This window comes from Panthera uncia (assembly GCF_023721935.1).
Source record: "Panthera uncia isolate 11264 chromosome C1 unlocalized genomic scaffold, Puncia_PCG_1.0 HiC_scaffold_4, whole genome shotgun sequence".
NCBI classification, from domain to species: domain Eukaryota; kingdom Metazoa; phylum Chordata; class Mammalia; order Carnivora; family Felidae; genus Panthera; species Panthera uncia.
This window is the reverse complement of record NW_026057585.1, coordinates 73,253,787-73,270,288: the sequence shown is the minus strand read 5'-3', so window position 1 is coordinate 73,270,288 and position 16,502 is coordinate 73,253,787. Positions and strand designations below refer to the sequence as shown.

The 16,502-nt window shown below is 36.1% G+C and overlaps 1 protein-coding gene across 11 annotated transcripts in view; it reads right to left on the bottom strand.

The window, feature by feature from the left end:
* The window catches only part of SCMH1 (Scm polycomb group protein homolog 1), a 151,640-nt gene that overhangs the window by 100,483 nt on the left and 34,655 nt on the right, over window positions 1-16,502 (bottom strand). For 10 of the 11 annotated variants that reach the window (XM_049617394.1, XM_049617395.1, XM_049617401.1 and 7 more), the window contains one exon: window positions 5,668-5,902. In XM_049617394.1, coding sequence (XP_049473351.1) covers window positions 5,668-5,902 — 235 coding nt within the window. Of the gene's footprint in view, window positions 1-5,667; window positions 5,903-16,502 lie in introns of those variants that run through there. The other variant, XM_049617404.1, reaches the window with a different exon arrangement.

Here is a 16,502-nt window from a genome sequence, read left to right as displayed (position 1 = left end):
CCCGTCTCCACCTTTGTTTTTGTCTTAGATTGATCATTCCTTGTTTGGATGAAGCTCTTTCTGTATGTAACTCATTCCTCCGGTAGGGCTTGGGTTACAGCATTTCCTAAGCTCCTGCATGCTGAACACATTTCAGTATAATCTCAGTACCCAAAAAACAGCTTGTATAGATATAAAACCCCAAGATCTTACTTTCTTTCCTTGAATTTCTTAAAAACACCACTCTACTTTGTCTTGCTTTGTACTTTGCTATAGCAAAGGATGATGCAAACTTGACTTTCTTTCCCTTGTAAATAATTTGGCCTTTTTTCTGGAGGCCTAGAGGAAATTTTTCTTTATTCTTAGAATGTAATAGTTTTACTAGAATAGATCTTAGAGTAACCAATCTGAATCAATTTTTCCAGGAATAAGGTAGGCCCTTTCAAAACAGAAGTTTGGGTTTTAATTTTTGAAAAATTTAAGTATTAATTCTGGTTCATTGCTTTGTTTATCTTCTTCAGACACTCCAATAACACATGCATACATACATTTACACATACACATTGAATCTTTGTTGACTATGTTCTATATCCAACAGTTCCTTTCTGATACTTTTTAACCTTTTCTAATACTTATTTTTATTCTCTTGGCTGTTTTTATTTCTCTTCTCAATGTCCCTTATTACATTTTCAGTTAAACCTGTGTCCATTGGGCACCCTGGAATTGAGTCAACTGAGATTATTTTGTCTTTCTTCAATTTTTTTCTTGAGTTTGGACAATTCCATTTTTACATCTTCCTGTCTATTGTGCATTTCTAGTCTGACTTTTAAAATTTATGATTCATGGTATTTTTTTCATATCTGTCAATACTTGTTTAATTCAAGTTGGGTTGTTGTGCAATAGTTTTCTTCTGGTTAGTCACTGATTTTGGCAGAATTTTTAACAGTTAAAATGGTTTTAGCCTCATCTTTGCTTTTTGTCAGATAGAAGGTTTTATAGGTGTCGACTGCTATTTCCTAATCATTTGAAATGTCTGATATTTTCCTGGACCAGCAAAAACAGGAGGTTCTATTTTGGCAGGGATCTCAGGTTATGAATTTTCTGTTGACCTAATGAAATGCAGTTTCTTTAGTAGATGAGGCTGTTGGGATGGGAAGTGTCTGATGTGTCTTTTGGCTTTATGATTCTCTTCTGTTTCTGTATAATTCTGAATTACAATGCCCTGCTTTTCCTTCAATATGTCTACCCTCCCCCAAAGGTAGATGTCTTCTCAAGAGTGCTATCTCTAGTCCCTCAATCCAGACTTTCGAACCACTGGCTTCCTTTGGATTCCCCAGTAGGGAAGTAGGTCTTAGCTCTGTTCTCAGTATTTCCCACTCTAAATGGGCCTATATTTTCCTGGAGGTGATTTTGACTGTGTTAGGCCTCCACTGCCCTCCCCCTTTTAAATGCAATTTCTAACTACATAAAACTATTCATTCTGGTATGAGTCAGGTATTAGCTCTAATGGTTTCAGATCTTTATATCTGAAAATGTAATTAAAATCTGTGGTATTCTTGACTCTCAGTTATGTTTAAACATGAATTAGGGGTGGTTTGGTTTCCTTTTGGATTTGTACATTTCTAGAGAAGTTACTGAAAGATTGATGTGAGGGTTAGGAGCACTGACATGCACCCCCTCATGCAGTCAAAAATTGCGTAGAATCTTTGACTTCCCCCAAACTTTACTAATAGCCTACTGTTGACCAGAAGCCTTAATGATCATGTGAAGAGTTGATTAACACATATTTTGTGTGCTATATGTATTATATAGTGTATTCTTATAATAAAGGAAGGTAGAAAAAAGAAAATGTTATTAAGAAAATATTAAGGAAGAGAAAATACATTTATAGTACTGTACTGTATTTACAGAAATAAATTTGTGTATAAGTGGGGCTGTGTAGTTCAAGCCTGTGTTGTTCAAGGGTCAACTCTACTTTTTAATAGCCTATCAGGATGTTTCCAAATAGAAATTCATCAAGTAGGTTGAGAATAATACAGTACTATTTAGCTATAAAAAGGAATGAAGAATATCTCCATGCTACTAAGAAGTCATCTTTAGGGTATTTCATTAAGTGGCAAAAAGTAAGGTTAAGACCAATATGTATAGTATGCTGTCATTTATATAAGGAGGTGGGAAATACCTTATGTGTATATGTACACACACAGACACACACACGGATATTTGTATTTTTAAAAAATGGGAATATAGACAGGGGCTACCTATGGCAGAAGAAGGGAAGAAAGTGAAGGGGATTTCTCTCAATATACTTCACTTTACAGATTTGACTTTAAGAATGATGTGTATCACATATACGTTTATAAAGGAAAGTTTCCAAGAAGCAATCTCTAAAAATAAAAAACAATACAACAAATGAACCCAGGTTTATACCAAGTTGGTGGCACTGCCACCCAGAGAGAAACTAATCCAAGCAAACTTATAATATATTGACTATCCTTCATTGGAGGGTAGGAAAACAAGAAATGCAAGTAACTCAAACACCGTCAGTAATGATAATGGTGGTAAGTGTTGCTACTGTTATTCTGAGACTGTTGTCCTGTGTGCTATAATAGGATAAAACAACTGAGTTATTTTGCTAGTGACATGGAGAACTAGGGTTTTGTTGTGGTATAAAGGAGATACAGATTAAAGACAGCAAAGATAAAGTAAATAAAAGCACCATTTGTCCTGAACTTTAGTAGGAAGTATCAATATGAACGAATGATTTTCTCTTAATAATAATAATAGTAACAGTAATAATAACAATAAGGCAGTTCCTATCTCTCTATATCAAAAAGATGTAGAAAGAATGACCAACCCAGTAGCACTGAATACTCTAGGATTCAGATAATAGTCTCTAAATACCATTTCCCACTAAGAAGAACCGGAAGAACTGGGCATCTAAAAGAAATAGCTGATTCCATATTTGAGGCAGATAATTTAAAAGATGAGCCTGGCACTTGTTGAGATGAGCACTGGACATTATTATATGTAAGTGATGAATCACTGGGTCCTACTCCGGAAACCAATACTACATTGTATGTGAACTAACTTGAATTAAACAAACAAACAAAAAAAGATGACTCTGGAAGATTTTGAAATTTCAAAAATCCAAGACAGCTATCAAACAATTAAGTGTCAGAAGACTGGATGCCTGGGTGGCTCAGTCCGTCAAGCACCCAACTCATGATCTCAGGATCATGAGATCGAGCACCGTGTCGGGCTCTGCACTGGGTGTGGAGCCTGCTTGAGATTCTCACTCTCTCTCCCTCTACCCTCCCCCACTGCACCGTGCTGCCACTGGTGCACTCTCTCTCTCTAAAAAAGAAAAGAAAGAAAGAAAGAAAAGGAAAAAAAAAAGTGTCAGGAAACCATTTGATGAGGCTCCTATGCAGCCAATGATGGGACAAATCAAGAATCAGTAAGGACAGTTAGTGTAATGGAATGAAACATGTCAAATATGTAAGAATCCTTGGGTTTATGATACTAAATAACAATAACAACAAAAACGTCCTTAAATATTTTTGGAGGATGGTAGTAAACTAATTCATTATTTTGAAAATTGGTAAAGAATCAAGCATTTAAGCTTTCTTCCATGAACTATAACCTCACAATAACCAAAAATGTGATGGAAGTTTAATAGATATATTCCATTTAATTTATGTGGACAGAACTGTAAGATTAAAATTTCCCATTTTGCAACCATAATGAATTGATTGCTCTATATCAGGAGTCAGCAAATTACAGCCAGCAGGCCAGTCATCTGTTTTTGTAAATATAAGATTTTATTGGAACACAGCCTTGCCCATGTATTTATGTATTGTCTGTGGCTATTTTTGTATTACAATGACAAAGCTGACTAGTTGTAACAGAGAATGTATGGCCCATAAACCTGAAAGTTTTACTGTCTAACTCTTTAAGAAAATCTGGCAACCCTTGATCTAGACCACAAGCAGTAACAGCTGCTACATTATAAAATGAGAGAAACAAGACCATATATATATATGATTCCCAATAGAAGTAAACACCACTACCTATGAAATGTTCTTATGAAAAAATTGAACCTGAACCTGATCAAGCCTCAAGATCTAGCTGACAATTTCTAGAAAAGAGAGAACATGGAAATGTGTCAAATGTTACCATAGAGATACAATCAGCAAAATCTAATTGTGGGAGATAATTAAAGACAAATTACTTAGATTTTTCAACAAATAAATTGCAAGAAAAAAAAATAAGAGAGAAAGAGAACCCATAGATTAAAAGAGACTTAAAGGACATGTCAACCAAGTGCAATATGTGGATCTTATTTGAATCCTGATTCAAAGGAACTAATAAAGAGAAAGAGAGAGGAGACAGACAGACAGACAACAGGGAAAATTTAAACACTTGAGTAAATATTAGTTGGTATTAAGGAATTATCGTTAGTTTATAAACACATGATAATGTTATTATGATTGTTTTAAAAATATTATCTACGAGACATACATACCAAATATTTAATGACAGAATGATACTATGTTGGGGCAACTGGGCAGGAGGGGGCAGGAAATATGTGCAGATACAAATAAAACATGATCGATTATGTGTCGATAATTATCAAGGATAAAGAGTACATGGACATTCACTGTGCTATTCTTGTGACTTCTGTATGTGTTTGGAATTTTATTACAAATACATTTTTTTTTTTTAATTTTTTTTTCAACGTTTTTTATTTATTTTTGGGACAGAGAGAGACAGAGAATGAACGGGGGAGGGGCAGAGAGAGAGGGAGACACAGAATCGGAAACAGGCTCCAGGCTCCGAGCCATCAGCCCAGAGCCTGACGCGGGGCTCGAACTCACAGACCGCGAGATCGTGACCTGGCTGAAGTCGGACGCTTAACCGACTGCGCCACCCAGGCGCCCCACAAATACATTTTTTAAATGGGGGATAATTCAGTAACCAGCTGGGGATTTCCTGCAAATGTCATCTGTCCTCTAATGCTCAATTAATTTAGCACAACCCCCTGAGGGGAACATAGCCCACAGCTCATAACCCATCTCTCCCTAGTCTCTGTTGAGACTCATTGCAATAGTGACTGATAGTAACTGAGGAGATGGGCTGAGTCACTTATACTGAGGGGAAAAAACAAAAGATAAATCTGATCTTGAGAAGAAAATTCTAGTGGGGTTATTAGTTTAAGTAAAATAACACATTTTACTTAACAACTGATTCAGAGTGAGAAAATTACAAGGACCGAGTGAGAATTTAAGGAAAAGGAGATAAGGAACCTCTGTATCAGTCATCTTGTTACTGAAAGATTTTTCTCTCACCTCTGGTTATCCTTGTAGGATTTGGTAAAATCCTTTATGGTTTTTTGAGGCAGGCTAAATGGTAAAACCTCCTTCCACTCTCTCAGGGTAACTGGGAACTGATGAAAGGTGTGGTTTCGAGTTAGAAAAAGGAGAGCTTAAGAAATAAGCTTGGATATAAGTTAATGTAGAGATGGACATGTCCATATTTTATAGCACATTTCATTTTGGTAGGCCTTTTCTTTTGGCCATATGAAAGAGAAGAATAGGCAGGGGACCCTAGGCTTTCCTGTAACAGGATGTAGCATTCTGGGAAGATAACTAATTGGCTAAGGAAGGCTTGGGTCTAGTTACTCACCCAGAGGGGGCTGCAGCATACCCCCATTCTTCTCACAGTTCCCAATAGGCTGGATTTCAGATGAGTCAACCAGCCGCCAGAAGTCATTCTTGTTGTCACTGCCATCAAGGCGAAGGCGGAGCCGGGCACCTGTCAGTCCAACTACTGTCGCAATACACGTGGATGTGGTATTCCTGGGGTCCTGCGCTTCCAATTTCATGCTGATCTTGAACTCGTTGCTTGGAGGTGTGTAGGACTGAGAAAAACAAGCCATGGGGATTAGGCAGACTAAGAGTATATGGCATTTTCAGTAAAGATGTTAAGAGATGGAGCCTGAAAATTTATTCTTTGTACTGAAATTGGTTACAGTGGGGCCCAGGACAAGCACCTTGAACTATTCCCTGGTACTTTGGAAGGGTTTCATGTAAAAGAAACACTGGAAGGTAAGATGAAGGGGAAAAAATTTACTTTCCACAAAAGCATCAAATATTGACTCACACCAGTAAGAAAAGCACAGCAGTGTCTCAAATGGTCCTGACTTAAATGCTTCTTCATCCTGTCTTCTCTAACATCCTAACTCTCCAGGTGTTCATAACATTTTCTTCTCAGAAATCATCCTATTAAACTTGCACATCCTTAATGTCTCTTCATGGAGCGTTTCAGTATGTAGGTTTGTGTATTCATCACACAGGCCCAAAGACTATTTTTCTTATTTTGACATTAACTTAGAAATCAATTCACAGTTTTAAAAACAATTTTAAGTTATAATTGACATACCATAAACTATACACTTTGTTAAATCTTGACATACGTATACACCCATGACACCATATATATCACATACACCTTGAAACCATCATCATAATCAAGATAATGAACATGGACACACTCCCAAGTTTTTTCATGTCCCTTTATAATTCTTCTGTCTGGCCCTTCCCAGACCCCTGTCCCCAGGCAAACATTGATTACTTTCTCTCACTGTAGATTGACTGGTTTGCATTTCTTCCTCTTAAGTGGAATCAGAATAAACTCTGTTTGTGTTTGTCTAGCTTCTTTCACCCAGCATAATTATTCTGATATTCATCCCTATTGTTGAATGTATCAATAACTCATTTTCAAAAAAATTTTTTTAGAATGAAATCTGGCCATTTGTAGCAACGTGGATGGAACTGGAGGGTGTTATGCTAAGTAAAATAAGTCAGGCAGAGAAAGACAGATATCTTATGTTTTCACTCCTATGTGGATCCTGAGAAACTTAACAGAAGATCATGGGGGAGGGGAAGGGGGAAAAAAAGTTACAGAGAGGGAAGGAGGCAAACCATAAGAGACTCTTAAATACTGAGAACAAACTGAGGGTTGATGGGGGTTGGGGGAGAGGGGAAATTGGGTGATGGGCATTGAGGAGGGCACCTGTTGGGGTGAGCACTGGGTGTTGTATGGAAATCAATTTGACAATAAATTATATAAAAATAAAAATTAATTTTAATGTATACTCCATTGTTTTTTAAACACTTTATTTTTTCAAAGCAGTTTTAGGTTCAGAAGAAAACCGACAGGAAGGTAAAGAGATTTTCCATATATACTCAGCCCCAACACATGCATAGTCTCCCCTGTTATCGACACCCCTCACCACAGTGGTACATTTGTTACAAATGATGAACTTATATTGACACATCATAATTATCCAAAGTCCACACGTCACATTAGGATTCTCTCCTGGTGTTGTACCTTCTGTGGGTTTAGTCAAATGTATAATGGCGTGTGTTTATCATTATAGGATCATACAAAACAGTTTAACTGTCTTAAAAATCCTCGGTGTTCTGTCAATTCATCGCTCACTCATCCACCCACTGGCAGCCACTGATCTTCTTAGGGTCTCTATAGTTTTGCAGCCTTTTCAGGCTGGCTTCTTTCCGTTAGTAATAGGCATTTAAGTTTCCTCCATGTCTGCTCATGGCTTGATAGCTCATTTCTTTTTAGGGCTTATATTCTGTTGTTTGGCTATACCACATTTTTTTCATTCACCTACTGAAGGGCATCTTGGTTGCTTCCAAGTTTTGGCAGTTATGAATAAGAGTGCAACAAACATCTACGTGCAGGTTTTTTGCTGGTGTAAGTTTTTAAGTCATCTGAGTAAATACCAAAGAATATGGTTGCTCGATCCCATAGTAAGAGTATGTTTTGTTTCGTAAGAAATCACCACACTATCTTACAAAAATGGTTATGCAATTTCGCGTTACCACAATAAACGAATTCCTGTTGCCCACATCCTTGCTCACATTTGTCGGTATCAGTGTTTTCTGGATTTTGGCCATTCTAATAGGTGTGTAGTGGCATCCCACTACTGTTAATTCGTATTTCTCTGATGCCATATGATGTGGAGTATCTTTTCACATGCTTGTTTTGTCACCTGCATGTCCTCTTTCATGAGAAGTCTAAGATCTTTGGCCCATTTTTTAAATCAAGTTGTTTCATCTCTTGACACTTTAAGTGTTCTTTGCAGATTTTGGATAATATTCCTTTACCAGATATGCCTTTTCCAAATATTTTCTCCCAGTCTGTGGCTTGTCCTCTTATTCTCTTGACAGTGTCATTCACGGAGGCAGGTTTCAATTTTAACGAAGTCCAGCTTATCAATTTCTTTTATGGATCATGTCTTTAGTGTCATATCCAAAAAGTCATCGCCACACCCAAGGTCATCTTGTTTTTCTCCTAGGTTATCTTCTAGTTTTTTTTTATTATAAATTTTTTTTTCAACGTTTTAAATTTATTTTTGGGACAGAGAGAGACAGAGCATGAACGGGGGAGGGTCAGAGAGAGAGGGAGACACAGAATCGGAAACAGGCTCCAGGCTCCGAGCCATCAGCCCAGAGCCTGACGCGGGGCTCGAAATCACAGACCGCGAGATCGTGACCTGGCTGAAGTCGGACGCTTAACCGACTGCGCCACCCAGGCGCCCCGGTTATCTTCTAGTTTTATAGTTTTGGGTTATATATTTAGTCTGTGGTCTGTTTTGCGCTAACTTTTGTGAAGGATATAAGGTTTCAGTCTAGGTTCCTTTTTTTTTTTTTTTTTTTTTTTTTTTGCATGTGGCTGTCCAGTTAAGCACTATTTGCTGAAAAAACTATCTTAGGTCCATGGTATTGCCTTTGCTCCTTTGTCAAAGATCAGTTGCCTATACTTATGTGGGGCTATTCCTTGGCTCTCTGTTCTGTTCCATTGATCCATCTGGTTCTTCTTTTGCAAACAGCACACTGTCTCGATTCCTGTTTCTTTATAGTGAGCCTTGAAGTCGGGTGGTGTCAGTCCCCCAAACCTGTTCTCCTTCAATACTGTGCTGGCTATTCTAGATCTTCGCCTCTCCATGTAAACTCTAAAATCAATTTTTCCACAAAATAACTTGCTGTAATTTTCATTAGGCTTGCACTGAATCTATAGATCATGATGGGAAGAACTGACATCTTCACAATATTGAATCTTCCTATTCTTGAACATGGACTATTTTTCCATTTTTTGTTTTTGTTGTTCATTGGTTTCACCAGATTTTGTAGTTTTCCTCATACAAAGCTTGTATATATTCTGTTAGATTTATACTTAAGTGCTTCATTTTTGGAGGTCCTCAATGGTACTGTATTTTTAATTTCAGAATCCACTTGTTCATTACAGTATAAAGGAAAGCCACTGACTTTATTAACCTTGTATCCTGAAACCTTGCTGTAATTGCTTATTAATTCCAGGTTTTGTTTTTTTTTTAATTCAGATTTTCTACAAAGACAATTATGTCATCTGCAAACAGTTTTATTTTTTCCTTCCTAAGCTGTATAGCTTTTATTTCCTTTTCTTGTCTTATTGCAGTATCTAAAACTTCCACTATGATACTGAAAAAAAGAGGTGAGAGGAGACAGCTTGCCTTTTTCCTGATCTTAGTGGGAAAGCTTCTAGTTTCTCACCATTAAGTATGATGCTGGCTATAAGATTAGTAGATAGTATCTCTCAGCATAACTATTCTGATAGTCATCCTATTGCTGAATGCATTAATAATTCATTTCTCTTTATTGCTGAGTAGTAAATCATGTTGATAAACATTTGGGGTGTTTCCAGGTTTTTTTAAATGTTTGAGAGAGAAAGAGAGAGAGCGAGCACAGGGGAGGGCAGAGAGAGAAAGTGGGAGAGAGAGAATTCCAAGTGCAGAGCCTAAAGGAGGGCTCAACCCCACAAACCATGAGATCATGATCTGAGCTGAAACCAAGAGTCAGATGCTCAACTGACTGAGCCATCCAGGCATCCCGTTTTTTGTTTTTTGTTTTTTCCAGTTTTTGATGATTACAAATAAATTGTTAATGAACGCCCATGTATAAATCTTTGTATGGGAATATACTTTCTTTTCTCTTGGGTAAATATCTAAAGGTGAAATGGATGGATCATATGGTAGGTATTTATTTGTTTAACTCACATACCAGAAAATTTACCTTTTTATAGTATATACCTTGGTAGTTTTTTTAGTATATTCATAGAGATGTGCAAACATCACTCGATTTAAATTTAGAACATTTTCATCATCCCCAAAAGAATTCCCATACCCATTAGCAGTCTCTCCCCATTCAGCCCTCAGCCCAGCCTAGAAACAATTAATCTTCTGTTTCTATGGATTAAAGGTTTAATATAAATGGAATTATACAGTATGTGAGTGGTTCCTTCCTTCACTTAGCATAATGTTTTCAAGGTTAATGTGTGTTGTATTTCATTCATTTTCACTGATGAGTAATATTCCATTGTGTGAATATACTACATTTTGCTTAACCATTCATCAATTGATGGACACTGAGTTTTCTCTTTTTGGCTATTATGTATAATGATGCCATTTGTGTATAAGTTTTGTGTGGTCATGTGTTTTCCTTACCTAGGAGTGGGAATCCTGGTTCATGTGCTAATTCTATGTTTAACATTTTGAGTAGCTTCTAAACTGTTTTCTAACGTGATTACAACATTTTACAATCTTACCAGCAATGTATGAAGGTTCCAATTTCTTCATATCCTCACCATCCTTGTTACTGTCTGCCTTTTTATCATTTATTTAACTTATTTATTCATGTTTATTTATTTCTGAGAGAGAGACAGAGTGAGAGCCAGGGAGGGGCAGAGAGAGAGGGCAACACAGAATCTAAGGCAGGCTTCAGGCTTCGAGTCATCTGCCCAGAGCCTGATTAGGGGCTCGATCTCACGAACAGCAAGATCATGACCTGACCCGAAGTCAGACGCTCAACTGAGCCCCCAGGCGCCCCATGGTCTGTCTTTTTAATTTCAACTATCCTAGTAGATATGAAGTGGTATCTCACAGCACTTTTCATTTGCATTTCCCTCAAGATTAATGATATTAACCATCTGTTATGTGCTTATTGGCCAGTTGTGTATATTTGGAGAAATATCTACTGAAATTTTTTGCCCATTTAAAAATTAGGTTGTCTTTGCCCATTTAAAACTTAGGTTGTCTTATTAATTTAAAAATTAGGTTCTTCAGGGGCACCTGGGTGGCTCAGTCAGTTAAGCGTCTGACTTCGACTCAAGTCATGATCTCGCGGTTTGTGGTTTTGAGACCCGTGTCTGGCTCTGTGCTGACAGCTCAGAGCCTGGATCCTGCTTCGGATTCTGTGTCTCCCTCTCTCTCGGCCCCTCTCACGCTTCTTCTCTCTCTCTCAAAAATGAATAAATGTAAAAGAAAAAATTAAAAAATTTTGGTTCTTCATATATTCTAGATACAAGTTCCTTATCAGATACATGATTTGTGAACATTTTCTCCCACTTTGTGGGTCATCTTTTCACTTTCTTGATAGTGTTCTTGGAAGCACAAAAGTTTTTAATTTTTATGAAGTCTAATCTATCTAGTTTTTCTTTTGTGGCTTGTGCTTTTGGTGCCATATCTAAAAAACCATTGCCTAATCCAAGGGCATGAAGATTTACTCCTATGTTTTCTTCTAAGAGTTCTATAGTTGTAGCTCTTACATTTAGGACTATCAGCTACTTGAACTTAATTTTTGTATATTATGGAGGTAGGGTGCAACTACATCCTTTTGTACGTGCATATCCAATTCTCCCCACACTAGTTATTAAAAATCCCACTTAACTTTGTCCAAAATCAATTAAGCATAAATGTATGAGTTTATTTCCAGACTCTCAAGTCTAATCCACTGACATGTAAGTCTATCTTTATGCCAGTACCACAATGTCTTGAGTATTGTAGCTTCATAGTAAGTTTTGAAATCAGGAAATGTGAGTTCTCTACCTTTGTTCTTCTTTTCCAACATTGTTTTGGCTATTTTGTTTCCCTTGTGTTTCTTTATGGATTTTAGAATCAACTTGTCAATTTCTGCAACATAGGTACCTGGGATTTTGATAGAATTACATCAAATTGTTAGATTAATTAGGAGAGCACTGCTGTCAGCTATGTGATTTGCCAATATTTTCCAAGACTATGGCTTATATTTCCTTCTTTTACCAGTGTCTTTTGAAGGGCAGATGTCCTTAACTTTGACAAAATCTGCTTTATGATTTCTTTATGTAAGTTTTTCATGTTTGTCAGTTTATTCCTAATTTTTTTTCTGCTATTGTAAATGAGAGTTTCTCTTCCATTATGTCTTCTATTAAGTTACTTTTAACCATGTTACTGAGGTATAAACATTTTTTTTTTTCAGGTTAAAGATGTATTATTCAATTCCTAATTTAGTGATTTTTTTTTTTTTTTTGGCTCAGTAGTCTGTTGTTGAAGTTTGTTTTTGCGAAACTGTATCTTAAAAAACTTTTTAAAAATTTTTATTTGTTTTTGAGAGAGAGAGGGACAGAGAGTCAAGCACGAGCAGGGGCAGAGAGAGAGGGAGGCACAGAATCTAGGCTCTAGGCTCTGAGCTGTCAGCACCAAAGCGACTTGGAGCTCGAACTGACGACCTGTGAGATCATGACCTAAGCCAAAGTCGGACGCTTACCTAACTAAGCCACCCAGGTGCTCTGCCAAACTATATTTTAAAGTATGTTTTCACCAGTAGTTTATGAAAGTTCCATTTACTCCACATCCTTGCCACTATTAGGTATGGTCAGTCCTTTCTATCAGAGACATTTAAATAAATGTATAGAGATAGCTCACTATGATTTTGCTTTGTATTTCCCTAATAAAAATGTTAGCCATCAATTCATGTACTTATTTGCTACCCACATATTTTCTTTAGTGGTTGCTTTACTCTTTCAATCTGAATCCCTTTCCTTCCTCCCTCACTCCCTCCCTTCCTCCTTTCCATCCTTTGTTTTGTTTTTTGTTTTGGCCTGGTCACATTGGTAGTACAATGTTGAATGGAAGTGGTAAAAGCAGACATCCTTGTCTTATTCTTGATGTTAAGGGGAAAACGTTTAAACTTTTACCATTCAGTATGATAACTATAAGTTTTTCATAGATGCATTTTAGGATTTAGGAAATTCCCTTCTATTTCTTGTTGTGAGAGTCTTGATTTGTAACGGACATTGGATTTGGTCAATGCTTTTTGTGCATCTATTGAGATGATCATACTTTTTCTTCATTAGTATGTCCACATGGTGAAACACTGATTGATTTTTGAATGTTTAATCAACCTAAAATTCTTGGAATTAAGCTCCACCTAGTCATGATGAATTACTATTATATGTTGTTAAAATCAATTTCCTAGAATTTCCTTTAGATTTTTTACACATATCTTTATGTGGGATGTTGCTTTGTAGTTTTTTCTTTCAGTATCTTTACCTGATTTTGATATCAGAGTAATATTTGCTTCAAAGAATGATCTGGAATGTATTCCCTTTTCTTAAACTTTCTGGAAGAGTCTGTGTAGAATTTGTGTTACTTTCTCCTTAAATGTTTGGAAAAATTCACCAGTGAAGTCATCTGGGCCTGAAGTTTTCTTTGTGTGAAATTTCTTAACTACGAATTCAGCTTCTGTAACAGAAATAGTGCTGTTCAGATTTTCTTTAAGTGAACTTTGGTAACGTGTTATTCATGAAAATTATCCATTGCAACTAAGTTATCAAACTTAAAGGCATAAATTTGTTCGTAATATTCTTTTATTATCTTTTTAATATTTGTAGAATCAACAGTGATGTTACTCTTTCCAGTTCTGCTATTACTAATCTGTGTCGTCTTTTCTTCTTGATTAATCTGGCTAGAAGTTCATCATTTCTATTGATCTTTGCAAAGACTCAGCTTTTGGCTTCAATGATTTTCGTGTTTTTTTTTTTTTTTTTATATCATTGGTGTATGCTCTGATTTTTATTATTTCCTTTTCTCTGCTTACTTTGGGGATAATTTGCTCTTTTTGTCCCCCTAGTTATTTAAAATGGAAGCTGAAGTCACTAAATGAAACTTTTCTTCTTTTCTAGTATTGGTGTTTAGTACTATAAGCTCCTTATAAGGACTGCTTTAGCAGCAATCCACAACTCTGAAATGTTCTATTTTCACTTCAATTTAGTTGAAAATATTTTTTAAAGTTTATTTATTTATTTTGGGAAAGAGAGCACAAATGGAGGAGGGGCAGAGAAAAGAGAAATCCAAGCAGGTTCCATGCTGTCAGTGCAGAGCCCAAATGCTGGGCTCAATCTCACAACCCATGAGATCATGACCTGAGCCAAAATCAAGAGTGGGACACTTAATCAACTGGGTCACCCAGGCTCCCCTAGTTGAAAATATTTGTTAATGTCCCTTTTAATTTCTCCATACCCAAGGGAGTATTTAGAAATGTGTTACTTAGTTTCCAAATATTTAGAGATTTTCTGCTATTAATTTTTTATTTAACTTAGTGTACTTTATATTACAGCCTTTTAAATTTACCAAAACTTATTTTATGGTCCAGAATATGGCCTAACTTGGTAAACTGTCTGTGTGCACTTGAAAAGAATGTACACTCTACTGTTGCTGGGGATGCTCTATACCTGTCAATTAGGTCCAACTGACAAACACTGACAGTGTTGCCAATGTCTATTATTCACTTGCTGATTTCTTACTACTTGTTCTTTAATCATAGAGGGGAGTATTAGAACTCCCAACTACAAATAAATTTAGATTTATTCATTTCTCCTTACATTTCTATTTGCTTCACATAAAAATGTCTGACCCCTTTCATGATGAAATTGCCTTTTTTTTTTTTTTAAATCCCTGGTAGTATTCTTTACTCTGAGATATATTTTGATATTAACATAGTCATTTTAGTTTTATTATGGCTAATGTCAGCAGAGTATATCATTTTCCATCCTTTTACTTTTAACCTGTTTATGTCTTTATATTTAAAGTATAATTTCTTGCAAGCAGTATACAATTGGGTCGTTTTTGTTTTTTTTTCAATGTGACAATCTCAACCTTTTAACTGAGGCATTTAGACCATTTATAATCAATTTGATTACTGATATGGTTGGATTTAAGTCTACCATCTGCTATGTATTTTCTATTATTTTAGTAGTTGTTTTGGTCTTTATAGTAAACATGTTTACCTCATCAGTCTATCTTCAAGTATACTACTTCATGTAAAAGAATCTTACAGTAGTATATTTAAGATTTCTCCTCTACTGGGCTTTTATGCTTTTGTTATACATTTTATTTATACATCTGTTATCACCTCAATAATGCAATATGATTATTACTGTTTACATAATTACCCTTTGTAGAGATTTAAGAAAAAACATGTTTTTACCCTTATGTATTTACATCTTATGTATTTACCCTTGTAATTACAATTTTTTTGTTATTTTTTTTTTCACATTTATTTATTTATTTATTTATGAGAGACAGAGAGAGACAGAGCACAAGCGGAGGATGGGCAGGGAGAGAAGGAGACACAGAATCCAAAGCAGGCTCCAGGCTCTGAGCTGTCAGCACAGAGCCCGAGGCGGCGCTCGAACTCACAAACCACAAAGATCATGACCTGAGCCGAAGTCGGACGCTCAACTAACTGAGCCACCCAGGCGCCCCACCCTTCTAATTATAATTACCAGGGATTTTCATTCCTTTTTATAGATCTGTAATTCTACCTGGTAATATTTTCCTTCTGCCTGACACACTTCCTTTAACATTTCTTGTAGTGAGTCTTCTGGTGATGAATTATTTTGGTTTTTTTGTATGTCTGAAAATATATTTTGCCTTTTGTTTTTGGAAGATCTTTTTACTGGGTATAGAATGCTAGATTGACAGGTTTTGCTTTTGGTACTTTAAACATGTTACTCAACTTTCTTGTTTGCATTGTTTCTGACAAGAACATATAATGTCATTCTTATCTTAGTTTCCTTGTATATAAGGTGTCTTTCTTCTCCGGCTGCTTTTAAGATGTTCTTTATCACTAGCTTTGAGCATTTATGATTATGTGTTAATGTAGTTTTCTTCTTGTCGTTGATTTGTGGGGGAGAAGGGGATTCACAGAGTTTCTTCAATCTGTGGATTTACAGTTTTCCTCAATTTTGGAAAATTTTTAGCCATTGTATCTTCAAGTACTTTTTCTGTCCCTCATCTCTTTTCTCCTTTGGGCACTCTAATTACATGGTCTACGAAGTTATCCCATGGAAACTGAAGTTATCCTTTGGCTCACTGATAATCTTTTTCATCTTTTGAGGATTCTTTTCTCTCATTGTGTTTCATGATAGTTTCTACTGCTATGTCTTCAAGTTTACCGGTCTTTTCTTGTCATTAATCTCATCCAGTATACTTTTCATTTCGCACATAGTAGTTCAATATGAGTCTTTTTTTTTTTTTTTTATCTTCTATGTCTCTGTTTAACTTTCAAACACATGAAATACAATTAAAATAATTGTTTTAATGTTTTTGTTTGCTATTCTAAGACCTATATAGGTTTTGAGTC